Source organism: Diplotaxodon limnothrissa, linkage group LG19, assembly GCF_057381915.1.
Source record: "Diplotaxodon limnothrissa isolate DT_005_m linkage group LG19, D_limnothrissa_male_GT1.1, whole genome shotgun sequence".
NCBI classification, from domain to species: Eukaryota; Metazoa; Chordata; class Actinopteri; order Cichliformes; family Cichlidae; genus Diplotaxodon; species Diplotaxodon limnothrissa.
The window spans coordinates 19773284-19799258 of NC_140614.1; the positions used below are offsets into that span (position 1 = coordinate 19773284).

General features: G+C 40.7%; 3 protein-coding genes across 4 annotated transcripts; all 3 read left to right on the forward strand.

The window, feature by feature from the left end:
• Positions 1-2549: 2549 nt before the first annotated feature.
• On the forward strand, positions 2550-12482 carry rbm25a (RNA binding motif protein 25a). 2 transcript variants are annotated; one of them, XM_085342909.1, is made up of 18 exons: positions 2550-2716; positions 2988-3115; positions 3542-3591; positions 3838-4008; positions 4419-4476; positions 4840-5000; positions 5257-5451; positions 5579-5662; positions 8769-9031; positions 9619-9730; positions 9856-9945; positions 10065-10138; positions 10241-10391; positions 10585-10987; positions 11094-11398; positions 11492-11590; positions 11693-11740; positions 12020-12482. In XM_085342909.1, the coding sequence occupies exons 2-18, from the start codon at positions 3010-3012 to the stop codon at positions 12110-12112; spliced, it is 2463 nt and encodes an 820-aa protein (XP_085199035.1). In that variant the 5' UTR covers positions 2550-2716; positions 2988-3009; the 3' UTR covers positions 12113-12482. The 2 variants fall into 2 exon arrangements, with proteins under 2 accessions (XP_085199035.1, XP_085199036.1); XM_085342910.1 differs by having other exon boundaries at positions 5582-5662.
• Positions 12483-15807: 3325 nt separating this feature from the next.
• Positions 15808-17202, forward strand: LOC146612060 (uncharacterized). Its single transcript, XM_085342912.1, has one exon. The coding sequence runs from the start codon at positions 15808-15810 to the stop codon at positions 17200-17202; it is 1395 nt and encodes a 464-aa protein (XP_085199038.1).
• Positions 17203-23750: 6548 nt separating this feature from the next.
• LOC146612061 (uncharacterized) lies at positions 23751-25229 on the forward strand. Its single transcript, XM_085342916.1, has 2 exons — positions 23751-24873; positions 24958-25229. Exons 1-2 carry the CDS (start codon positions 23751-23753, stop codon positions 25227-25229), a joined length of 1395 nt encoding a protein of 464 aa, XP_085199042.1.
• The last annotated feature ends 746 nt before the right edge of the window (positions 25230-25975 follow it).

The following is a 25975-nucleotide window of genomic DNA, read 5'->3' on the forward strand; positions in this document are numbered from 1 at the left end:
TGGGGTACAACGATGGTGGGTCCATTCTTCATCAATGGAAACCTCAAGGCCACTGGATATTTGAAATTGCTACATGATGATGTGTTTCCCTCTTTATGCACTGAAGCTGGCACATTCCCTGAGTTTTTCCAGCAAGATGGTGCACCACCACATTATGGGTGCCAGGTCCGAGCATTCCTAGATGAACAGTTTCCTGGAAAGTGGATTGGTCGTCGTGGGCCAGTTAAATGGCCCCCAATGTCTCCTGATCTGACCCCCTTAGACTTTTATCTTTGGGGTCATCTGAAGGCAATTGTCTATGGTGTGAAGCCTGGCTGGGGGGCTTCTTTGCCTCCCTACTGCTGTGTGCCCAGCCTGGAGGCTGCGGTCTATGTCACATTGATTACTGATTACTGATTACTGGTTGATTACTATATAATCTTCTTCTATTGCACTTACTGCTCTTGCACGTCCGATTAGATGTAAACTGTATTTATACATGTGTAATGGCAATAAAGATGAATCCTAAATATTTTTCTTATCCTCAGTAAAATGTAAAATTGGAAGTGAAAATAAAAAAAGTCCAAGGCCTCTCTGTCGTTTCACAAACAAATTAAAAGGAACTTTCACGTGATCGAAATGAACACTTGGGTGGCACCGAAACATGTTTGTTTTCTCTCAGCAAATAGTCTACGGTCACGATTTTGCTCTTGAAAGAAAATAAAGGAAACGAAAGGGAAAGTACGATTGTAACATCACATGAAGACATGCTATTTCATGTCAGTCATGCCACTGAGATACTCATCTTATCATCTTCCTAGTTCTGGTAAGGCTGACCGTAAGCGACTGGTTCTTGTAAAACAGGGTCCTGTAGTTACAAATTTACGAAAGTAAGACTTTAGCGCCACCAAGCGTCTAAAAGTAGAGATACAAAAGTTATATTGTTCTTTTTTTAGCCCTCAGTAAGGCTTGCCAGGAAAAACCTTGGATTGGATTGGATTTCATCCTGATGTTCGGGGTCCTATTTGGACAATTATTGGAGACTAGGGACAAACCCAAACTGGGACTTGAAAATTCTTTGTACTTTGAGTACTGTGCAAAAGTCTAATTTCTTCATATTTTACTAGGAAAATGAGAAGTAAGTACAGCAATGACTGTATCATTAGTTACAGACCATTAGGAACAAATTTTAGGTGGGCCCTTGCCGATTTATTTTCATGGGCAGGCTTTTTTCTACTTCTGTGTCTTCTGTACAGGAACCTGTTGTTTTCAGCAGCACTTGTGAGTTCCTGTACTCTTCATCTGTTGCACTTGTTGTGCTTGTATACAAAACTAAAGCTCAGAAACTCAGACAGGGCATCCTAAAAGCACACATTCATGATGTGTCCACTTAAAAAAGAAATAAATGCTTGTAAAATTCTAATGTGCTTACGTGTTTGTGGGGTTGTATGACCACCTTTATTCTTAAACACAGGCTGAACATTCTCAGGTAAGATTTCTTGTAATTTCTTTAGGTAGCCTTCAGGAATAGTTCTCCGGGTTTCTTGAAAGACATTCAAAGTTCTTCTTTAGATGTCGGCTACTTTTGTTCTGTTCTCTGTCAAAATGATCCCACACGGCTTCCACTTCCATTCCACTGAGATATTTTCTGATGAGGCTTCAGTGAACAGCAGCTGGATCAACTGAAGGGCTTGATGCGTCTCTCAGGTCCTGTATCTGGTCTTTGCTGGAATTATTTATCTGTTTCTTAAGGACATGATATTCAGATACTGTTCATTTGCTTTAGATAGATTTTCTGCAAAACATGCAGAGATATGCCAAGTTTTCAGCTAATATATATATCTTTTTGTAAATCATTGCTGTTTAAGTTTGTCAAACTGTGTTATCTTTGGGATTTTTTTCTTTCTTTTTTCTTTCTTTTATTTTTTATTAAAAATTACAATAAAATCTGCCTCCTTAGATGCAAAATACAGAGGAATGTAGGATGGCTCAAGGCTTTTGCACTGTATATAACTAGACACATAGTGTATAGTAATTTGCAACAAATTATAAATGTTATTCTGATTGTATCAGTCTTAATTTTCATTAACTAACAATGTAATCCACATTTCTCATAGAAAACATTTACAAAGTGCGTAGCTGTGGCTACAATGTAGCTTGCCATCACCAGTGTGTGAACAGGTGGATGACTGAATGTAGTGTAAAGCGCTTTGGGGTCCTTGGGGACTAAGTAAAGTGCTATACAAATACAGGCCATTTACCATTTACTACACAAATAAATATGTATATTTAATTTGTTCTATAAGCTAATGTCTCTAATTCTATGATCAACCCCTTTTTATATTTTAGAATCCTTTGTCATATTTTTCCCTCTCTATTTTTTTCCACATTGAAAGCAAAGTTCAGATAACTGTTCTGTTTTTTTTATTTTTTATTTATTTAGCACATTTGTAAAGTCCCGTTATTTTTTATTTAGGACACGCGGGTGTGTTTCCTGCCTGCCAGACTAAAAACAGGGCAACAAAGAAAACGTGTGACGATGTTTTCCCATGATTCATTTCGGAAAAGAATCGGTCCCAGTTATTTGTATCCGTAGAGGTTCTCGTTGCTCACCGATGAAAATTACAACGCTAATCATTAGCGTTGGGCTTTTCTGTCAGTTGACTTTAACTGGGCTTTATTTGGACAATTAACTCCGTAATTAGGCTCCAGTTTTATTTTACTCTTGGTGTACCGGGTAGGTAAATCCGTGCTTGACCGCTGCAGCTAATATTTAGCAGCAAGGCCACAGAGTAGCGTTAGCCAGTCTCAGCTAATTTAGCTAGTTAATGTAGCTGCTTTTACGTGGGTGAGCAGATATCCTACCTGCTCAGTTGGTCATACTAACGATCATTTTGTCTATCCTTGTGAAAAATACTACTGTCATGATCTTAACAAAAGCCCGAGGACATAAAGAAATGTTCCTCTGATGTTTTGCTAATTTGCTAAATATCTTTTCTCCTCTGTAGGTAGGTTTCTGGAGTCTTCAGGATGTCGTATCCTCCTCCGATAAACCGCCAGCAGATTGGTATCCCACAGTTACCACCTAGGATCCCCCCTCCACAGTATGCAGGCTTTGCTCCTGCAGTCCCACCAGGTATTGAAAAGTTTTTTTAAACTTGCTCTGTAGCCTTTTTAAGGAACACACTGTGAAGTGGCAGCTCTGTGACATTCAAGGAAAAGCAGCAGGGTGATCTAAATCTACAACCACATAATGTGGGTGAAGCATCAGTTGACGGTAGAATTTCTTTGAAAATGAGTGCACATAGATAACTGTTGAGAAGTAAGATACCTAAAGGCCCAATAAACTGACATAACTTAATACCCCAGAGAGAGAGAGAGAGAGATTGAGGAATGTTACAGGAAAATTACCTTAACATTTAATATTCAGAAAATTAAATGTTAAAATTGCAGATCACTTTTTTTGTTATTGGCTTTGGGAATTTTACATGCAGTTATGTATATTATCTGTTATAATATACATAACACCTGACTGAGTGCTGTATTTTGTTTCTGTTTTCAGGGACTCCTATGATACCGGTTCATATGGGTGTAGTGACCCCCACACCCACAGTGAGTTCGAAGCAGGAGCATTCTGAATAACCTACCTACTATTAAAAACATACTTGCACATATTAACAATGATGCCTGGTGGAATTCTTTTTTTATTATTATTAATATTATTATTATATTATATTGTTAAAGAATAAAACCCCTATGCTCGCCATCGGTTGCTTGTTGTATTTGCATTTTTTTGGGTTTGCTTTGGTGTTACTCTGAATAAGAGTGACATTTGCATACATCAAATTTATTTTGCAGGTGCTCGTTCCAGCCACAGTTGCTGTAGCACAGAAGCCGATGACTCCGAAGAAAGAGCCTGGCACGATCAGAGCCAAGGATACGGAGGATGGTGGCGGCCCCACCACCACTGTATTTGTGGGCAACATTTCTGAAAAGGCATCTGACATGTTGGTCAGGCAGCTTCTGGCTGTAAGTTTACTGTTACTCAACTGGAATAATCCGGTTAATGTACGTTAGTGATCTTTTCATGTGAAACAATTATCAATTTGGAATAAAATCTGTCTGCAGCTAGACAAATCTTTATTTTTTTTATGAGAGCACTTTAAATATTTAGAGGTTGCAGTCATAATAATATTTAAAAGATGACAGTGGTTCAGGAGTTGCAGGTGACAGACATTTATTCTTGTTTTAGTCAAATGCAAATCTCCAACGTATAATAAAAGTAAAAAGGAGTGAGGTTTTCATCATATTTGATCACAAGTATTGTTATAGGGATACAACAATGGTGTTTTATATGTGATCATTTACTTGTTAATTATTGTAATTATCTGGACTACTAAACACAAAAAATCCTTGTTTTCTGTTCTCTTTGAATATAGAAATGTGGTATTGTTCTAAGCTGGAAAAGGGTCCAGGGTGCCTCTGGGAAACTTCAAGGTAACAGCACAAAAACAAAAGCACATTTTAAACCTTTTTTGGTGTTTGTGCATGGGATGGTGCACAGGGATGACACTCCTAGAATTTTAAATCCTGTTAAACATACTTACCCTCTTATTTATCATGCTTAAAGACCTATTTTCACATGTTAATTTTATGTATGTGGTTTTTGGTCATTTCTCTGGTATAGTCAGTCAATCAGTGATTTGGAGAATTAGGACATTTGAAATTGAATGTCAGATTCTTGTTTTTCCCCATATGTTTACTCCATTTTTTCTAACAAAAAAAAGTTATCAAATATCTTCGTGGGCTGAATTTGAAAACCTTGTGAACTAACTTTGTTTTCGTCTTAACTCCTGCAAGCTTTTGGTTTCTGTGAGTATAAGGAGCCTGAATCCACACTGCGAGCCCTCAGACTCCTGCATGAGTTGCTCTTGGGTGATAAGAAGCTGTTGGTGAAGGTCGATGCCAAGACTAAGGCTCAGCTAGATGAGTGGAAGGCCAAGAAGAGGAGTGCAAATGGGGTATGCTGCTCATCTGTCTTTTATTTTGACTCTTCCTTTTCTTTTGGAAGCTACATTTAGAGGTCACCACAGTGGCTCATCTGCCTCCATCTCATCGTATTCCTAGCGTCCTCCTCTTTCACACCAACCCACTCCATTTCCTCTTTTATTAAATCCACAAACCTCTTCTGAGGTCTTCCTCTTTTATTCCTTCCAACTTAGCAAGCTGGCAGCCTTACCTCTCTTGTCTCCAAATCTTTCTCGATCTAATCAATAGGGAGTCGGTGGCAGCGGGAAAAACGGGGATGAAGACGAAGAGGAGGTTCTTGATGAAGAAACCCTGCGTAGAGACCAGGCTGTGAAGGGGGCAATAGATGTCCTCATCCGAGAGTATGCAAGTGAGCTTAATGCTCCCTCACAGGATCCTGACAGTCAGCCTCGCATCAAGAAGCGGAAAGAGAAGAAAGAGGAGGTAGTCTTTGCATGATGCACACGGGGAGGAGAAGGGGCTGGAGCATGGCTCTGGCTGTTGTAGTATTAAATTTTTTTTTTGGAGTGCTTAGTGTGTTTGTTTCCTTTCTCTCTTCACTTTGTGTAAGGAGGATATCAATGCCATGGAGATGGAGGATGACAAGAGAGACTTGATTTCCAGAGAGATCAGTAAATTCCGGGACACACACAAGGTAATGTATCAGACTGCTCTTGTTACTGTGTAATTTAGGTTTTGAAGAAGAAATCCTCCACATTTGTTAGTAGAAATTCCTCTAACGCAAAATGGATCTGCAGTTTAAGACTATTCTGTTTCTGTCAAACAAAGTCTTTTGGTAGTCAGTAAGTTCTTAGAGTAGCTAGTGGAATTCAAAGGGTACAGAACGTAGTTGATGTTGATTTATGATCCATTAATACTTCAGCCACCGATTGATTACTTTATAGTACATGTCAGTATTTCCAAACTGGCCACGAGTTGTCACTGTTCACAGTACTGATTGAGACTAAAATATTTCGCTCTTCACAAGCTAAATTCATCACACAGAGTGCATGGACACAATGTGAAATTCCAACCAAAGCTAATCTATTGATTAAACCCCACCAATATGGTAGAGTTCATTTGGTGACTAGAGCAAGATGAATCTCAGAATCTCAGCTTTGGGAAAAAGTTGCGAGGATAGGATGTAAGTATGATCTTTTATTTCTTCTCTACTCATTTTGGGCGCTCCCTTCTGGAGGGTTTGCAGAGGGGCAGCTGGCTCTCAGTCGACTTGCACTAAGGTTGTCAAAAAAAGTGATGCTGGACAAATTCCTAGCAGGTTGTGATTACAGTGAATCATGTTTAAGAAGGTCGGGCAGCTCAGTGAACCTCTGCATGTCCTCATATGATAAATAGCGTGTTTGAAAAACACACAGAGCCTGAAAGAGCCTAACCACTGCAGCAGTTTGAACTGCAGCCTGTAGTATTACTGAAGCAGGGAGCGCCCCTTCACAGCACTCTGCGGTCTGAAGACTTGCAAGGTAAGTAATTGCTTTGCTGTTTCTGTTTTGGTTTTTTTTTTGTTTGTTTGTTTTTTTTGTTTGTTTGTTAACCCTTAGAAATTTACACCACAATGAGACAATGCATAAATAAAGTATGCAAACATAAATAAGGAGGAATAAGCTGCAGGGATATTTTAGTATGAATACCATTCAACTGTTTTCTTTGTCGCTTTTTAAAACAAGGTTCTCTTATCAGTATTTATAAAAGAAGTTATAGGGCTACTAACGAAACCCAAAACGTTGTGACTTTGTACTGGAACTGAGGACAATTGATGTTATATACTAAAAAAAACTTCCATCAACAAAGGGGAACAAGCCTCACACCACATCAAACACACAGTATGTTAGGAACCTGCTCATGGCAATGTTTTAAAATTGTTTTCCAATTAGTATGTTTCAAACTCACTACTAACTAGTTTAATACAGGAGGTAAGTTGTAGGTAGGTTAGGGAAAAACTGTTTCAAAACAAATAATGTGTATCTGTCAAAGCCCTCCCTTCGGAGCGAAGGTAGAAATGCTAAAATGGTGTGCAGACTTTAGCAGACTTGAGTTAAATTACAGTTTTGTAGTTTCCTCCTCTGTGGTCCTTTTTTTTTTTTTTTTTTCTTTTTTTTTTAAGTTAATAGCTGTCAGACCCACATTTAACATGTGGTAGTTTATGTTGTTAACCAGTCCAGATCCACAAAGCTACCAGCTGGTATATATATATTTTTTTAAATCAGCCACAGGTCTGTTTGAACTGTGGGTCTGACTCTGAAGGGTTTATTTTTTTTCCTTTTTTATTTTTTATTTTTTATTTTTAAATTGGGTTGGTGAGACCAGACAGACACCACAACCTGGCGGTAAGACTGCTTCACTAATTTCTTTGTGGCAAAATGAAATGCAGTATCTGATTTGCATTGACTTTAAAAACAAACAGATGTGGATGCTATTTATGTGGATGAGTTGTAATAAGATGAAACTGCTTCGCAGGAATCGTTTGGACTTCTTTTTTTTTTCCTGATTATATTGACTTTGCTCTTGACCTGCTTTTCCTTCTACATGTAGCCTGTAGGATGTGTAGGGGCAGAGAAGTGCTGAAACCCTAGTTCATCATCTGTAAGTTTTGCACCAGTAGCTCCAGAACAGACTGTGGAACATGATTTAAATGTTATCTAGTGAGAATGTAGAAAAATGGGTCAAACTTTGTTTACTGAGATTGTCAATGGACGGCTGTGAGAACCAGTGAGCTGTGATTGCCTTTACAGATAAATAAAATGGTGTTCAAATTATTATTTAGTAGTTTGGCTTCATACTGAAGTCCCACACTGCTCTAGGGGATCACTTGCACTGCAGTCAGTGCTTTCCTCCTTCTCAAATGACCATGTAGAAAACACGTGGGGGCCGATTATGTAATTTACTTAGTTACGCCATTTGCCGTGTTAAGCTTAGGCTTGTTTTAATCCACTTGGCACCTATAGGTACAACCAGTGCATTATATAGTGGAGATCTCAAGTTTATAGTTAGATCTTCATGACCTTAAGTTAAAAAAGGTTCAAAGCTGGCTTCAGTTTGTTGTTTTTGTTTTTTTTACTTACCACAAGCCATATGAAAAACCCCATTTCCAGTAAAATCCTATGCATATGCATTTCAGGCCAAATCTGTCCCTTATCCGCAGTCACGAGTACACTTTGAATTGGAAAACATTCAGATGTTGGTTTGACCAGTACTTATTTGCCTTTTGATATCAGATAATAATCCCAGATCACCATAGAGCCCATCGTAACAGCAGAGGTTGAGTTGGCCTGTTATTTATTCTGTACAAATCTGATAAAGAAGGGAGGTCAAATACTGGAGCCAGAACAAGAAATTATCTCTTTGCACAGGAAAAGAAGACTGTAAGTGTTTACAATAACACTGGAAATGTTTCTTTGGTGAAACCCCTCATATGAGCTGTGACATCCCCAGTTTGTTAGGTATTTCAAGAATATACTGTCATTTATGGTTTTATATAAGTGTGTCCTGAAATTGAGCAGTATATACATTAAACCTGCTCAAGCTGCGGACCACTCTTCCTGGAGGAAACCACTTCCTGACTTGGAGCAGCCAACCTCCCCCCAAACTATGAGTCATGGTAGAACGTGAGCATTTCTGAAACCGGCAGTGTAAACCATTTTTTGCCGATAACTTGTTTATTTAATTTAGTATGATGATCTTTTTTTCACCTTTTGCATCTTCTAATGCAGTTTCATTTTCTTTTCCCATGTGGGCTCCTGCAGAAATTGGAGGAGGAAAAAGGCAAAAAAGAAAAGGAACGCCTGGAGCTGGAGAGAGAAAGGAGGGAGAGAGACAAAGAGCGGGAGCGGGAGAGGGAGCGCCGCGATCGCGAGAAAGAGAAGGAAAGGGAGAGAGAGAGGGACAAGGAGCGGGAAAGAGACCGGGACCGCGACCGTGAGCGAGAGAGGGATCGTGAACGCGAGAGGACGAAGGAGCGGGAGAGGGAGAGGAGTCGAGATGTCAGTGAAGCTCGCAGCAGATCGAGGTCAGTTCTAATGCAAGATGGTTTGTTCTGGCTCACACACAAACGGTTGTGACTCATCTAAAGGGCCGTCTCTTAATTCTAACGGTTTGGACTTTGAGAAATCAAAAGGTCGTTGGCTCCAGCTGTTTCTAACAACAGACCTCAAGATCCACTCATAAGTTTCTCCACATGTGTTATGACTTATCAATGCATGTGGCATAATACTGGTAACATAATTCATTATCTGTGATTTAAAGATATGCTAGATATGAATTCTTGTTCCCCACTTTAGGGCTTTGCAAGTTTTTTAGTTTTTTTTTTTTTTTTTTTAACGCTACAATGAAAGACTCATTTGGTAGCTGTAAATGAAACCAATGAGGATTTGTTGGAGGCTGTTAAGGAACTTTTTATTTTTGGGGAGTGTTGTGTTCAGTTGATCATTTGTAGAAACTATCCATATCACAAAATAACTAATGAAAACACTGTAGTGAAATGTATTCAGCAGTTGGCACTGGCTATGGGCAAATACCCTTGAAATGATTGCGTTTCAACTTCATTTGATATAAAGATGAACTTCACAGATCAGTAACCCATTATTATTTTAACAGAGAGAGGTCTAGAGACGATAAAAAACGAGACCGCGAAGAAGATGAGGAGGACATGTATGAGCGGCGGAGACTTGAGAGGAGGCTTAGAGATAAGGAAGCAGCTTATCAAGAAGTATGTTTATCATCTCTCCCATTTTGATTTGATGAAATGTTCATTTAAATAACTGCACATAAGCAAATTACTGTTAATGTTTGACAGATTACTGATTGGAATTTCTTTTCTGTGCCTTCTTAAAGCGCCTGAAAAATTGGGAGGTCAGAGAGAGGAAGAAGGCCCGTGACTATAGCAAAGATGCTGAGCGAGAAGAAGAGAGGCGTCGTGAAATGGTATACAAGAATGCATGCCACGCTGCATAATACGAGTTTTAGACTATTTATTATTTCAGATACGTGGAAACAGAAGGCTTGATTTACTGTTTACTGTTTCATTTTGTGCATAAAATCAGATGAAAGAAGCCAAAAGGCTCAAAGAGTTCCTTGAAGACTATGATGATGACAGGGATGACCCGAAATATTACAGGTGATTATGTTAATTTGCATTTTAAAATGTTTTAATGCTTTTAATGCCTTTTGTCATTACTTTACGTTAATGCTAATTTTTTTTTTTTTTTTTTTTTTTTAGGGGCAGCGCATTGCAGAAGCGTCTTCGTGACAGAGAAAAGGAGATCGAGTTGGATGAACGTGACCGGAAGAGGGAGAAGGAGGAGCTGGAGGAAATTAGACAAAGACTTCTCGCTGAGGGTCACCCTGATCCTGATGCTGAATTACAGAGAGTAAATCCACCTGGAACTTTCCCTAACCTCTGACAAAGACATTTGATAGACTCAGAGATCTTTAGTTTGTTTTGCAGAATTACAGCTTTTTTGCTTGTTCTGTAATGATGTTTGTGCATTTAATATTAATATGCCAGTCCACCAGTCAACAACAATATCCTGAGGTTGCTTAATGTGTTACATATTTGTGTAGATGGAGGAGGAAGCAGAGCGCAGACGACAGCCACCTCTGAAACTTGAACCGGAGGAGGATGTGAACCAGGAGAAAACTCACAAGGAGCGGGAGAAGAGGGGGTCCGGAAGGCCTGTGGAGCCGGAGCCTCAAGTTCCCCCGCAGCATTCAGATGACGATGTGGAAGAGGCAGATGAAGATGATTACCGCGATGGCGAGGACTCACAAGAAGCCAAGCCGCAACTCAAACCCGCCATGCGACCAATCACCACTGCTCCTTCTGTGTCTTCTGCCAGTGGAAACGTTACTCCAAACACCCCCGGAAATGAGTCTCTTTGTGGCATCATAATTCCAGGCGAGAACACTCCAGAGGTCCAACCTCCAGAGGAACACCGGCCCAAGATTGGCCTCAGCCTCAAGCTGGGTGAGTACAGCAACGAAGCAAAACACACATACAGATCTGTTGTTTAATGGCACTGCTTTTTCCCAGAGTAAATAGTATTTCCTGATGATTTTTTTTTCTCCTACAGGTGCCACCAACAGTCCGAGTCAGCTCAGCGCAGGAAAGCGAAAGAAATTAGCAACTGTGGACAGTGTTTTCAACAAGTTTGACGAAGAGGAGGCAGATGAGCAGCCTCGCAAAAGGAAACTGGTTCCACTGGACTATGGTGATGATGAAAAGAGTCTGGGGCTCGATGGAGCAGAAATTTCAGGGGCCAAAGGCAGCATTAACACAGAGGAGAAACGGAAACACATAAAAAGCCTTATAGAGAAGATCCCCACTGCCAGGCCAGAGCTCTTCTCCTATCCTTTGGACTGGGCAATGGTTGATTCGGTAAAAGGCTTGGCATATTTTGAAATTGCACTTATTTTCATAGCTTGATATTTTAGTTATTAGTTATGTTATGTTTTGATTTGCTTTCCATAGACTCTGATGGATCGCCGCATTAGACCGTGGATTAATAAGAAGATTATAGAGTACATTGGAGAGGAGGAAGCTACATTGGTTGATTTTGTCTGCTCCAAGGTCAGTTATTATCCTTTGAAGTTTATCTGTATCTTTAAGCTTGTGGTGTTGAATTGTTGGGCTTGTTGCTCACTCTAGTTAATATTTTTCTTTTCTGATCAGGTAATGGCACATAGCACTCCTCAGGGTATTCTTGATGATGTTGCTATGGTAAGTTGAACTTTGCCTGGATCCTAAGTCTTTAAACATCTTACATATGTAATCCATCTTTTGGGACTGAAACCCAGTTGAATGGTCCTTGAATGGTCTGTACCACACATTGTCGATTAAGTGGATGACTAACCAAAAAAAGGAAAAACTGTCAGTTTAAAACCAGACTGGTCTGTCTTAAAATGGTTGGTGACAGTCACATTGTATACATGTGCTGACTCATTGAATACATTCAGCTTTGTAATATATAGTATGTTTAACTGAACTTTTTGTCTTTAGGTTCTTGATGAAGAAGCAGAAGTCTTCATAGTAAAAATGTGGAGGTTACTGATATATGAAACAGAAGCAAAGAAGATTGGACTGGTCAAATAAGTAAACGCGACTCTGACTGACTTCCTGAGCTTTCAGTTCTACTGTCTGCAGTTTTCTGGTCTAGCAGACTGTGAACATGCCCACACGGCGCTCCATTCCATCGGCAAAGAGCTGCTGCCTTGTGTGTGTGTGTGAGAGAGTGTGTGAGAGAGTGTGCGTGAGAAAGTCAAAATTGTGAACTGAAAGGGTTTGGAAACTAATGTGCTGCATGAAAAAAAAACTTTGGTTGTAATTCTTTTATTTGTTAATGCCGTTCAGGAGGAATTTCATCCATCTGTTCTACAATGTGTTGGACACATTCTGCTTTAATTTGGTGGTGTTGTTTGGAGGCACTACTCCATTGTGTGAACTAATAAACATGCTTTTTTAAAAAAAAACAAAACAAAACAAAAAAACAGTATGTTTTTTTTGATTGTGTTGTTAATAATTATTAGCTGTTTTTGAATTATGACATTATTTTCAAACACCAAAAACTTAATTGGGGTCACTTCCATATACAGATGTGATTACTGCAGTAAATGTATGTACCTGGTTTACGCCTTCTGACCCCTATTCTTCTCAATCACCTCTCTCAAAGGAAACATCTATAGTGCTCTTTGTTGGCATGAAGCCATACTTATATTTTCTGGTCACCACCTTTTTTACTTTATTTCGATGCAAATAGGTTATCTTTTATTATCATCTTATTATCTAGACAAAGCATATGCTAGGATGCCTGGAGAGGAACTGTAATATTGCATGTGGAAGACTGGAGTGGCGACGAAGTACCTGATGGTGGTGTAGGACATGTATGAGAAAGGGTGAGTGGGGTGCCACAGGGTTCAGCACTGAGACCTGTCCTTTTTGCAATAGTGATAGGCAGGTGGAAAAATAAGGTCAAGCAGCAGTGTCTGTGGACTATGATGTTCGCAGATTATGTTCCCTATTCTCCCTACTCTGTAGTGTAAAGTAGGAAGCAGGTGGAAGCGAGTTTTGAAGAGAAGAGCAATGATAGAAGTAAGGGACTGTCAGTTAGTTGGACATGTACAGAGAAGGGATAGTAGGTATACTGTAAAAACGATGATGAATATGGAGTAGCCTAGCAGGAGAAGAGCAAGACCACAGAGGAGTCGAGGATGCAGTGAAGAAAGACATGCAGACGGGGTGATGTGATAGAGGAGGATGCTAGGCAGAGGGTAATATGAAGTGAGACCATTAGAGCCAGTAGACCGAAGAAGATTCAAGAACCTTTATTTGTCACATGCATAGTTATAGGAGTACAACACGCAGTGAAATCTGTCTTGACACGCTCCTCGACTGCAAAAAGAGAACATTATATACATCCATCCATCCATCTTCATCCGCTTTATTCGAGGCCGGGTCGCGGGGGCAGCAGCCTAAGCAAAGAGGCCCAGACCTCCCTCTCCCCAGCCACCTCCTCCAGCTTGTCCGGGGGAACACCAAGGCGTTCCCAGGCCAGCCGAGAGATATAATCTCTCCAGCGTGTCCTGGGTCTGCCCCGGGGCCTCCTCCCGGTGGGACATGCCTGGAACACCTCACCCAGGAGGCGCCCAGGGGGCATCCTTGTCAGATGCCCGAACCACCTCAGCTGGCTCCTTTCGATGTGGAGCAGCAGCTGCTCTACTCTGAGCCCCTCCCGGATGGCCGAACTTCTCACCCTATCTCTAAGGGAGAGGCCAGCCACCCTTCGGAGGAAGCTCATTTCTGCCGCTTGTATCCGCGATCTCATTCTTTCGGTCACTACCCACAGCTCGTGGCCATAGGTGAGGGTAGGGACGTAGATCGACCGGTAAATTGAGAGCTTCGCTTTTACACTCAGCTCCCTCTTCACCACGACGGACCGGTGCAGCGTCCGCATTACTGCAGCTGCAGCCCCAATCCGTCTGTCGATCTCTGGCTCCCTTCTCCCATCACTCGCGAACAAGACCCCGAGATACTTGAACTCCTCCACTTGGGGCAGGAACTCATCCCCGACCCGGAGTGGGCACTCCACCCTTTTCCGGCTGAGAACCATGGCCTCAGATTTGGAGGTGCTGATCCTCATTCCCGCTGCTTCACACTCGGCTGTGAACCGTTCCAGTGCGAGCTGGAGGCCCTCACCCGATGAAGCCAACAGAACCACATCATCCGCAAAAATCAGAGATGAGATTCTGAGGCTACCAAAGCGAAAGCCCTCCGCCACTTGGCTGCGCCTAGAAATCCTGTCCATAAAAATTATGAACAGAACCGGAGACAAAGGGCATCCCTGGCGGAGCCCATCACCCACCGGGAACGAGTCCGACTTATTGCCGGTGTTGTGCCAAAGTAGTTACCCCCGTCAAAAATTGTTTCCCCATTCACGGGAGCGCGCAAAGTAGGAGGAGCCACTTGCCCAGCTCCGTTCTGTACGCTACTTGTCACTGATCTGCAGTCGACGCGATAAAGAGTAAAAGCTGGAAAACAGCAGACTTGATGAATTTAATATTAGTTTCGTGACATTGTAATGTGCCGTGTGGAAGACAGTTTACCTTAAAGTGTACACTGAAATAACCTGCTGGGAATACTTTGTCTAGAAAAAGACTTTGATACTATAATACTGTAAAACCAGATGCGATCATGGAAACACGTCGCTCTCCAGTGAATTTACACTCGGTTTACACTTTGTAGCGAAGCTATCACGAATGAGTTTATTTGCAAAATCAATCTCAGTATAACCAATAAGTACAGTAACTTTGGAGACCATGTCTTATTCACAGCAAAAGTTATGGAGGGATACAGATTTTATCAGGCTGTGTGGCATCGGCTGCCTAAATGTGTGCCCCCCCCCTATCTGTAATCCATATTACGGGGGTAACTACTTTGGCACAACACCGGCACCAAAAGTGAAGGGCTGACAGTTGTGTTTATATACGAACCGTAAGCGCTAATGTTGGTTAGCATCAGCTAAAGCGAGGAAGTTTGACACTTGCAGAGGCAGTGAACGCAGAGAGAGCTTAAAAACGCATTGTGGGGTTTTTTAGTCTTTGCTTCGTTGCTTCGGGATTTTTTTTTTTTGCATTAAGACGTTGCCCACAAAATTACAGATATAACGGTGACTTAGCTGCTCGTTGGATAAACCCATGGACCTTAGAAAAGATCAACACTACTCGGATGTAAGCACCCGTGTATAACACAATAGGCAAAATTACGCTTGCTAACCTTTCCACATCACAGGTTTCACATTAAATAAACATTTTTTTCAAATACTCACCATGATCTGAGACCGTTTAAATATTTTGTTACTCTGAAAATATGGCAGTATGAAGCTAAACCTTTAGCTTGACGGCTAAAGCAGTGCTAAGATTTACACGGAAACGATCAGCGGACATCGTTAAAGTACTATTGGTCTACATTCTTCTTCTATGGTAGCAGCCTGGGCAGAGTAACAGCCAACTTTAAAATGGGCCATCTGTTGGCACAAATTACATTAGAAAACATTATTACGACAACACGTTTTTTGGGGAAAATAACAGAGATTGAAACTTTATTGATAATTTGTCCAAATTGAAAAATGCCCTCCTCCAAAAATATCATGTGACAACCTCATTGCCTTACAGAATTATGACGTCACACACATATAGAATCTTACCACCATTCTGATCCTTTGATCCTTTGATCCAAAAACCTATAAATAGCGGTGAAGAGCAACGACTTTTAGTCCGTTTCTCGCAGCATTGATGTGTGCAGCATTGAACCGTTCGCCAGAAAAGCCTTTTGAAATATTTGGATCCTTTGCAATTCTAACTGTATCCAGACCCAAGATGTCTCAAACAAATCCAAAGGGACAAGAAGTTGACCCATACACTCTTCCCTGGGATGAGCCACTAGACTCTTCCCTTTCCTCTCTTCCTTGGTGTGACCAAGTGGAACTAGAGGAAAAGCGTTTGGAAGAAATGGAGGATGAAGCGCTCAGAAACACCGAGAAGATTAAGTTCTTGATGGAGGAAAATGAGCAAAAGAGCGCTCAACTAAAAAAGTTGTCATACCAGCTTCAAGAAAAGGAAGCTATTATTGAGGAGAAACAACAAGATCTCCATGACATGGACAAAAAGAACCAGGAGCTCCAAGGAAAGCTTGATGAAGCCCTGCAACAAAATAAAAAACTTGTCCAAGAGAAGAAACAAGACGGCACGAAGAAGAGAGGGCTGCACAGCAATCTCCAAGAAATGGAGCTAATGTACAGTGTATACAAAAAAAAGCTTGATCGCACACTGCTAGAAAATGAAAAGCTTCTCCAAGAGAAAAGGCAACAGGAGTTAAAAGAGAAAGAAATGCATTCCAAGCTTCAGAGCATCAAGCAACACAATGAAAGCTTGCAAGGAAAGCTTGATGAAGCTCTTCGACAAAATAGAAAACTCCTCCAAGAGAAGAAAGAAGATGGCATGAAGAAGAGAGGGCTGCACAGCAACCTCCGAGACATGGAGCTAATATACAATGTTGAGAAAAAAAGGCTTGATCGCACAGAGCAAGCAAATGAGAAGCTCCTCCAACAGAAAAGGGAACAAGGAATCAAACAAAAAGAAATGGATTCCAATCTTCAGAGCATCAAGCAACAAAATGAAAGCTTGCAAGGAAAGCTTGATGAAGCTCTGCGACAAAATAAAGGAATCCTTCAAGAGAAAGAGCAGCTGGACAGAAAGCAGGGAGACATGGAGTGCCAACTCCAGCTCATGGAGGGAAACAACAGGATGCTGCAGGTAAAGTTCAATGAGACACTGCACAAATATCAAGACCTGCTTCAAGAAAGAGAACAGCTGGTCAGTAAGCAGAGAGAAGAAAAACTTCTTCTCCAGGAGTTTGAGAAACAGGAGGCAACATCTAAAGTGCTGAAAGAAAGGTTGGAAGAAAAACAAGCTGAAATAGAAGAAGTGGAGAAAAAATGCAACAAGCTGCAGAAGCAAAACACCGAAACAATCGAGGAGCTGAAAATCCTCATCCTCGAGAAAAAGGTGCTCGTGGAAGAGCAGCTGAAGAAAAAGAAAAAACGCTTCTGCTTCTTCTGGAGGAAGAACACTCCTTCTTTCACTACTGCCAATGTCACCTCTTCTTCCCCCACCTCTGCTCCAGCTTAATTCCCCCCCCCCTCCCCTTAACTACTAACACCTCTCCCATCTCCCTCCCCTCTTTTCACAATCACCCCCCAACCAGTCCCGACAGTTGACTGCCCCCTCTAGAGCCTGGTTCTGTCATAGGTTTCTTCCTTTAAAGGGAGTTTTTCCTATCCACTGTCGCCTAGTGCTTGCTCAGAGGGGATTGTTGGGGTTTTCTCTCCTCTCTCCCTTTACATCCCACCCACCCCCACCTTTTCTTTTTTCTTAATAATTGAACAATAAAAACAATTGGCCGCTAATTAAATGTGTCAAATCAATGTCTTTATTCAAGAATACAAGAAATGGGTAATAGCTGCATGTGTGTTTGTGTGTGTGCATAATATGCATACTTTACGTGTTGGATCCAAATCCCACAAGGAATTAAATAAAACAAGAAGACAAACAAAAACAAATATTTCTCTCCCTTCCCAGGTCAGGAATCAGGATGAGGAAGAAATGAGGTCAGATCAGTGCAGGTTTTTGCACTACTGACATAAAGTTTCTGCTGATTAAAAAAAGTATGTCGATATTTCTGAAATACATTTGCAAACAAATAACTTTGACAACTTGTGTTTTTTCATAAAAGAAAAAAGAAAAATCAGAGAGCAGAGCTGGTAAAACAGCTTAGCTCCGCAGGTTACAGGAGATCAGATGCCAAATACTTTTCATGACAGTCTTCGTTATTGCATAAATCTCCCCTTTTATCATTGATCAGTAAATCACTGCATATACATTCATCTAACCGTTATAATTTCATGAGTAAAGACTCTCAGATGACTGAATGGCGGTTTTAGTAAATGTTGAACTTTATTGTGATTTCTATTTTTAGAATCAATAGCACACATTTTGATTTAGTTTTGCAAGCTGGTGATTTCACACAGATCCACTGCCCAAACGTGCCTTTGAGTTTTTCATCATTTAACAAGAATAGGCTCAGGCAATCATTGTGTAATTAGGCTTTGGGAAGGTCTGGGGACAGGTATGATGGTGGTGGTTTTAAAGCACTGTGGCACAACAGCTTGACTCAGGGAGATGTTAAAGATGCCCGCTAGGACATCAGTCAGCTGGTCAGCACGGGCTCCGAGCACGCGTCCAGGTATATTGTCTGGTCCAGCAGCTTTGTGTGGGTTGACTTTAGTGAGAGTCCTTCTCACACTGGCCGTGGACAGGGACAGCACTTGGTTGTCTGGCAAGGGGGTGGCCCTCTATAGTCCATCTTGCGTCCCACTTAAACAAGTGCGTGTTCACACTGCCCCTGGATGTCCTGGCCTCTGAGGTTAAGGTGTACGGCTCCTGGTTGTCAACTGACCAATTTATCATGGCAAAGTCTGTGGTGGACAAAAGATAAGAGGCTGATTATAAAAATGATCCATGCACGCCTTATGACCTACAGCATGTACAGTTAACACAGCTAAATGGCTGTGAAATTGTAAAATTACTTTTGAAATAAAGCTATTCAAAGTCAATTAACTGTGACTATAATAATAGCAATGTTAGCCAGCAAACAAAACGTTAGCACTAATTAAAATAAGCTGCTAGGTGATGTTACTGTTTCAAGTTCTCTCATTGTTTGACATGTAGGGCAGATATTTTGGTGACACTGAGATTAGCCAGACACTAAACAGCAGTGTAATATCAACGCTAGATTAGATGTTTTCTAATCCGATAAAATGACATTATTCCTGTTTATAGAAGATGTTTGTCGTCTGTTTGTTTGACTGACAGGAACAGGAAATAGTGGTTGGAAATTACTGTTGGTGTTACATGAGGGTAAAGAAGGGCTTTAAGCACCTGGGTAAAAACTGGACCCATGATGAAACACTACAACAAGTACAACATATTCTTCAGTTTTAATATGTGACCATACTGTGCAGACTGCTGATGAGTTACACGGTTACATTTCATTAATCATTGTTAAACTAAAGTGGTAAGCAGTTACTTTATCCTTTCACTTAAAACTTCCAGGAAAAACACTACCTTGGCTACTTTTGTGCTTACATTTGATCTATGCTGGGTCACTACTTTTGCACTATAATGCTGCTGCTGACACCTTGGTTCACACTGACAATTAGAAAAAAGCTGATATGAAAAGAAGGATGGAAAATGCCTGGAATTTAGTTACACTTGCAAATACTGCTGCCTCCAAACTGCAAGCATCAATAAAATGTTACAGTATTGTTTTCTAGATCTGTGCATATATCCTTATTGGTAGTTTTCTCGAAATAGAAGATCTTCATTTAAAAAAAAAAAAATCTCTGATAACATTGCTGAAGCTAGCGCCCACCCCTACTGCGCGTACTGCAAATATAAAACTGATATATACTTACATCATGAAGCAGTTGATGTTTGGTTTCTGACAAATACAGTAAAGAGGTGCGTTCTCCCCCTCCATACCAGTGTTCTCAGGCACTGGTACATGGTCAGTGTCAGACACTTCACTGTCCTACAACATACCACATAGGACCACATTAGAAATGACATGTATGTAGACATGCTAATTATACCTGGCTAAATGGATGCAGTAACAAAATGTTACTTAACTACTCTAGTTATTAGTTTCCAGATGTGTGCAGTTGCTCCAGTCTTACTGACAGTATACTGTTTCAAACACCAGTGCCAACATTTTATTTTTTAAATCTTAGTATGATTCTGCACCAAGACTTGTGGCCTGTTGCTCGGTAACTTATTGTCTGACTACATTAACTACAGTTCATAAACATCATTCATTTTCTCCTACTTATTTTATTCAGGTTGTATTCCAGCTGTCATAGGGCAAAAGTACACCCTGGACAGGTCGCCAGTCTGTTGGAGGGTTATTAGAGAGACTCAGACAACCACTCACACCAACAGCCAACTAACCTAACCCCGCGCATGTCTTTGGAGTTCAACACCAGTCTGGCCGAATCACAGATAAGCAGGGTGTCTGTGCTGCAGAGCACAGCTGTGTCAGAGACTCTCGACATCAATGTAGCGTTAAGGATGCGGAGCGATGGGTGCACTAACGTAATTCAATTCAATTCAATTCAATCTTTATTGGCAGACTACATGTCCATAAAAACAAGACAAGAAACACACACACACACACAACTCCCCCCCCCCACACACACACAACACAAGGTATACCATTAAATATATATATATGTATATAAATAAGTATATAAAGCATTTGTAAAAATATAAAACCATAATATACATAAAACACAATTACTTAAAATAAATCAATAAATACACAAACACTTTAACCAGTGCTTTCTGAGACTGGATGAGTAACGGGAACCACTCACTGTCGGATCTGTAAGTGCTAAAATTATACTGTTACTCGAACCATCCAGTCGTTCTCTAAAACTGAACATTAACTTTCTTAAAAGTGCTTTAAAAGTCCAGACACCCACAGCTACAAACATCTGACTGGCACTACCACTTCTAGGTATCCTGCAAAGGATTCTCATCGCATCATTATATGCAACATGCAGCTTCTGCATGCTACATTGTTTGTAGGATGACCACAAGGGGGCAGTATATAGCGGTGTGCAATACGCTTTAAACAAAGCCACTTTAACTGGAAGTGAACAAAAGCTGAATTTGCGTGCAATAGTATTTGCCTGCACATAGAGCTTACACCGTTGTCTGTATATGTCATCATCATCATTCATTTGCTCAGTAATAAAGTGACCGAGGTATTTCACCTTTTTATGAACTTCAAGAGTTTTTTGTGCCAGTTTAAACAAAGGGAAATTTAGCTGTTTATCCTGCTTGGTTCTACATATCAAAACAGCACTTTTAGCAGCATTGTACTCAATGTCATATTGCACACCATATTCAGTACAGACATTAAGAAGATCCTGTAACCCAGCACTGCTTGGACTAAAAACAACCAGGTCATCTGCATACATAAGATGATTTATCAGTGCTTCACCTAATATACACCCAGTGTTACAGGCTCTCAGCTGTATGGACAAATCATCGACATATAAATTAAATAAAATTGGAGACAAAATCCCACCCTGTCTGACACCAAAGGGGGCAGAAATACTGCTTCCCCATTTAACCTGCATGTTCTGATGAGCGTACCAGTAAGAGAGAATCCTCACGATGTATTGAGGAACTCCCCGTGTCTTCAATTTATCAAAAAGTTTTCTGTGGTTCACTCGATCAAAAGCCTTAGAGGCATCAATGAAACACATGAGGACAGATGAATTTTTAGCCCTATACAACCTGACTATTTCCTTGAGTGCATATATGCACATGTCAGTGCCGTGCTTTGGTTTAAAGCCAAACTGATTATCCAGAGAAGAGATGAACACACTAACTCTATCAAACAGGATTCTTTCTAACACCTTAGATAAAATACTGGCTAGTGCAATCGGCCTGTAATTATCCAAACAGCTCACTTTTGCAGCTTTGTCTTTCATAACTGGTACCAGTAAAATACACAGCATTGAGTCTGGTAATATGCCATGAATCATAAACCCAGTGAAACAGAGTGCTAAAAGAGGAGCTAGCCTTAAACTAGCATGTTTTAAATGTTCTGCAGTGATGTGATCCAAACCAGAGGATTTATTATCAGACAACCTATGAATGGCTTCATATACTTCATGTGTCCTTACACTTATTGTGTCATTACTCATGTCAAGATTGTCCTCATATGGATCACTTTTTATACAGTTAAACAACGCACTGTAATGCTGTCTCCATAATGCTGCAATGTTATCTGCCCCAGAAACACCTTCAACAGTTGATGGTAGAGATGGTTTACAGTTATTAAGAGCTTTCACCTCTTTCCAAAAATCTGCCATATTATTACACAACATTTTCCTGGCCAAAGAATCTGCTCTCAGCATTTGCTCATTTTTAGTTATAAAGCGAACAGCGTACTTATATCTGGCATTCGCACATTTTTTCTGTTCAAATTCTGGGCCTTGTTTAGGTCTTCCAGCCATGGCCCAACATTTATAAGCTATGCGAGCTTCATCATGGTACATGGATACATGTTCTTTCCAGCCAGGTCTGATGTTAGGTTTCTTATGCTTATATTGTTTATCAAGCAGTGTACCACTTTCATGCAGAGCAGTCACTATATCATCATACATGGAGCAGAGTAAATGTTTATGCACAGCATTCTTACAGTTGACATCCTTGCACAAAATAGCTTCTTTCGACAAAGAAATGTTGTTCAGATGTATATCGGTATTACTATGATAAGCTAAGAAATCATCTTCACTACAAGCTGACCAGTCTAATTTTACACTGGTAGCAATATTAGCAATATTGTTTCCAGTTGTTGCTGGCATTTGTTCCACATTCACAGTAAAACCAAAAGGTATATGATCTGACACAGTTACCTCATACCTAATAGTCATGTTTGCTAAAGCTGCATGTCCATCAGCTGTACAGATACAGTGGTCCAGCCATGATGTACTATGCCAGGCTTCACTTATGTATGTATAGCTATCTGCAGGCAGTAACACTTTGGTAGACAAGATAAGATTATTAACTTGACAAAAATGAGTTAAGTGGTCAGCAAACTGAGAACTGCTGTCTGTGAGATCAGCATTAAAATCACCCAAAACATATATGCTGTAAGTATCATTGTCTTGAATAAATGCATTAATAAAAGCCAGCCTACTGAGGTATTCTTGCTCATTTTGACAAGATTCATAGGGAGTATAAATATTAAGAATGATAAAACTACTATTGTTCTGTGTATATTGTATACCAATACACCAGTCTACATCCAGTCTAATGGGCTTTATCACAGGGTCTATTTTTTTGTCCCAAAGCACAGCAACCCCTCCAGGTATTCTGCCTCTGACTATAGCTGTGCTGAGATCAGTTGTTGATTCCCCCACTCCCAAAAAACTTGCATTTAGACAGTTAAGTTTTCCCAGGTCCTGTTTGGACAACCATGTCTCCTGCAAGCATAAAATGTCACATTCTGCAAGCAGACTGTCCACAACAATCCGTCGAGCTTTGTCCCCTGCACTCTGTCCCAAACGTAGACCACGACAGTTGTAAGATAATACCCGAATAGACATCTTCATGTTGATACGTTGGTACCAAAAGGCGCAGTTATCTCCCCTGCTGGATCCACTGAGCTTGGCACCACCGTACCGGGCTTACGAGGTTCATAAAAACGCCGGACCAGAGCCCCTTCAGGCCAGAGTTCAGGATTGTAATTGTAATTGTAAAGTACTATTGGTCTACATTCTTCTTCTATGGTAGCAGCCTGGGCAGAGTAACAGCCAACTTTAAACTGCGCCATCTGTTGGCACAAATTACAGTAGAAAACATTATTACGACAACACGTTTTTTGGGGAAAATAACAGAGATTGAAACTTTATTGATAATTTGTCCAAATTGAAAAATGCCCTCCTCCAAAAATATCACGTGACAACCTCATTGCCTTACAGAATTATGACGTCACACACATGTAGAATCTTACCACCATTCTGATCCTTTGATCCTTTGATCCAAAAACCTATAAATAGCGGTGAAGAGCAACGACTTTTAGTCCGTTTCTCGCAGCCTTGATGTGTGCAGCATTGAACCGTTCGCCAGAAAAGCCTTTTGAAATATTTGGATCCTTTGCAATTCTAACTGTATCCAGACCCAAGATGTCTCAAACAAATCCAAAGGGACAAGAAGTTGACCCCTACACTCTTCCCTGGGATGAGCCACTAGACTCTTCCCTTTCCTCTCTTCCTTGGTGTGACCAAGTGGAACTAGAGGAAAAGCGTTTGGAAGAAATGGAGGATGAAGCGCTCAGAAACACCGAGAAGATTAAGTTCTTGATGGAGGAAAATGAGCAAAAGAGCGCTCAACTAAAAAAGTTGTCATACCAGCTTCAAGAAAAGGAAGCTATTATTGAGGAGAAACAACAAGATCTCCATGACATGGACAAAAAGAACCAGGAGCTCCAAGGAAAGCTTGATGAAGCCCTGCAACAAAATAAAAAACTTGTCCAAGAGAAGAAACAAGACGGCACGAAGAAGAGAGGGCTGCACAGCAATCTCCAAGAAATGGAGCTAATGTACAGTGTATACAAAAAAAAGCTTGATCGCACACTGCTAGAAAATGAAAAGCTTCTCCAAGAGAAAAGGCAACAGGAGTTAAAAGAGAAAGAAATGCATTCCAAGCTTCAGAGCATCAAGCAACACAATGAAAGCTTGCAAGGAAAGCTTGATGAAGCTCTTCGACAAAATAGAAAACTCCTCCAAGAGAAGAAAGAAGATGGCATGAAGAAGAGAGGGCTGCACAGCAACCTCCGAGACATGGAGCTAATATACAATGTTGAGAAAAAAAGGCTTGATCGCACAGAGCAAGCAAATGAGAAGCTCCTCCAACAGAAAAGGGAACAAGGAATCAAACAGAAAGAAATGGATTCCAATCTTCAGAGCATCAAGCAACAAAATGAAAGCTTGCAAGGAAAGCTTGATGAAGCTCTGCGACAAAATAAAGGAATCCTTCAAGAGAAAGAGCAGCTGGACAGAAAGCAGGGAGACATGGAGTGCCAACTCCAGCTCATGGAGGGAAACAACAGGATGCTGCAGGTAAAGTTCAATGAGACACTGCACAAATATCAAGACCTGCTTCAAGAAAGAGAACAGCTGGTCAGTAAGCAGAGAGAAGAAAAACTTCTTCTCCAGGAGTTTGAGAAGAACAACCAAAACCTGCAAGAACTTTACAACAAAATGAAGTTCAAAGTATCTGAGCTGGAAGGAGAAAATGAAAAACTACAAAAACAGGAGGCAACATCTAAAGTGCTGACAGAAAGGTTGGAAGAAAAACAAGCTGAAAAAGAAGAAGTGGAGAAAAAATGCAACAAGCTGCAGAAGCAAAACACCGAAACAATCGAGGAGCTGAAAATCCTCATCCTCGAGAAAAAGGTGCTCGTGGAAGAGCAGCTGAAGAAAAAGAAAAAACGCTTCTGCTTCTTCTGGAGGAAGAACACTCCTTCTTTCACTACTGCCAATGTCACCTCTTCTTCCCCCACCTCTGCTCCAGCTTAATTCCCCCCCCCCCCCCTCCCCTTAACTACTAACACCTCTCCCATCTCCCTCCCCTCTTTTCACAATCACCCCCCAACCAGTCCCGACAGTTGACTGCCCCCTCTAGAGCCTGGTTCTGTCATAGGTTTCTTCCTTTAAAGGGAGTTTTTCCTATCCACTGTCGCCTAGTGCTTGCTCAGAGGGGATTGTTGGGGTTTTCTCTCCTCTCTCCCTTTACATCCCACCCACCCCCACCTTTTCTTTTTTCTTAATAATTGAACAATAAAAACAATTGGCCGCTAATTAAATGTGTCAAATCAATGTCTTTATTCAAGAATACAAGAAATGGGTAATAGCTGCATGTGTGTTTGTGTGTGTGCATAATATGCATACTTTACGTGTTGGATCCAAATCCCACAAGGAATTAAATAAAACAAGAAGACAAACAAAAACAAATATTTCTCTCCCTTCCCAGGTCAGGAATCAGGATGAGGAAGAAATGAGGTCAGATCAGTGCAGGTTTTTGCACTACTGACATAAAGTTTCTGCTGATTAAAAAAAGTATGTCGATATTTCTGAAATACATTTGCAAACAAATAACTTTGACAACTTGTGTTTTTTCATAAAAGAAAAAAGAAAAATCAGAGAGCAGAGCTGGTAAAACAGCTTAGCTCCGCAGGTTACAGGAGATCAGATGCCAAATACTTTTCATGACAGTCTTCGTTATTGCATAAATCTCCCCTTTTATCATTGATCAGTAAATCACT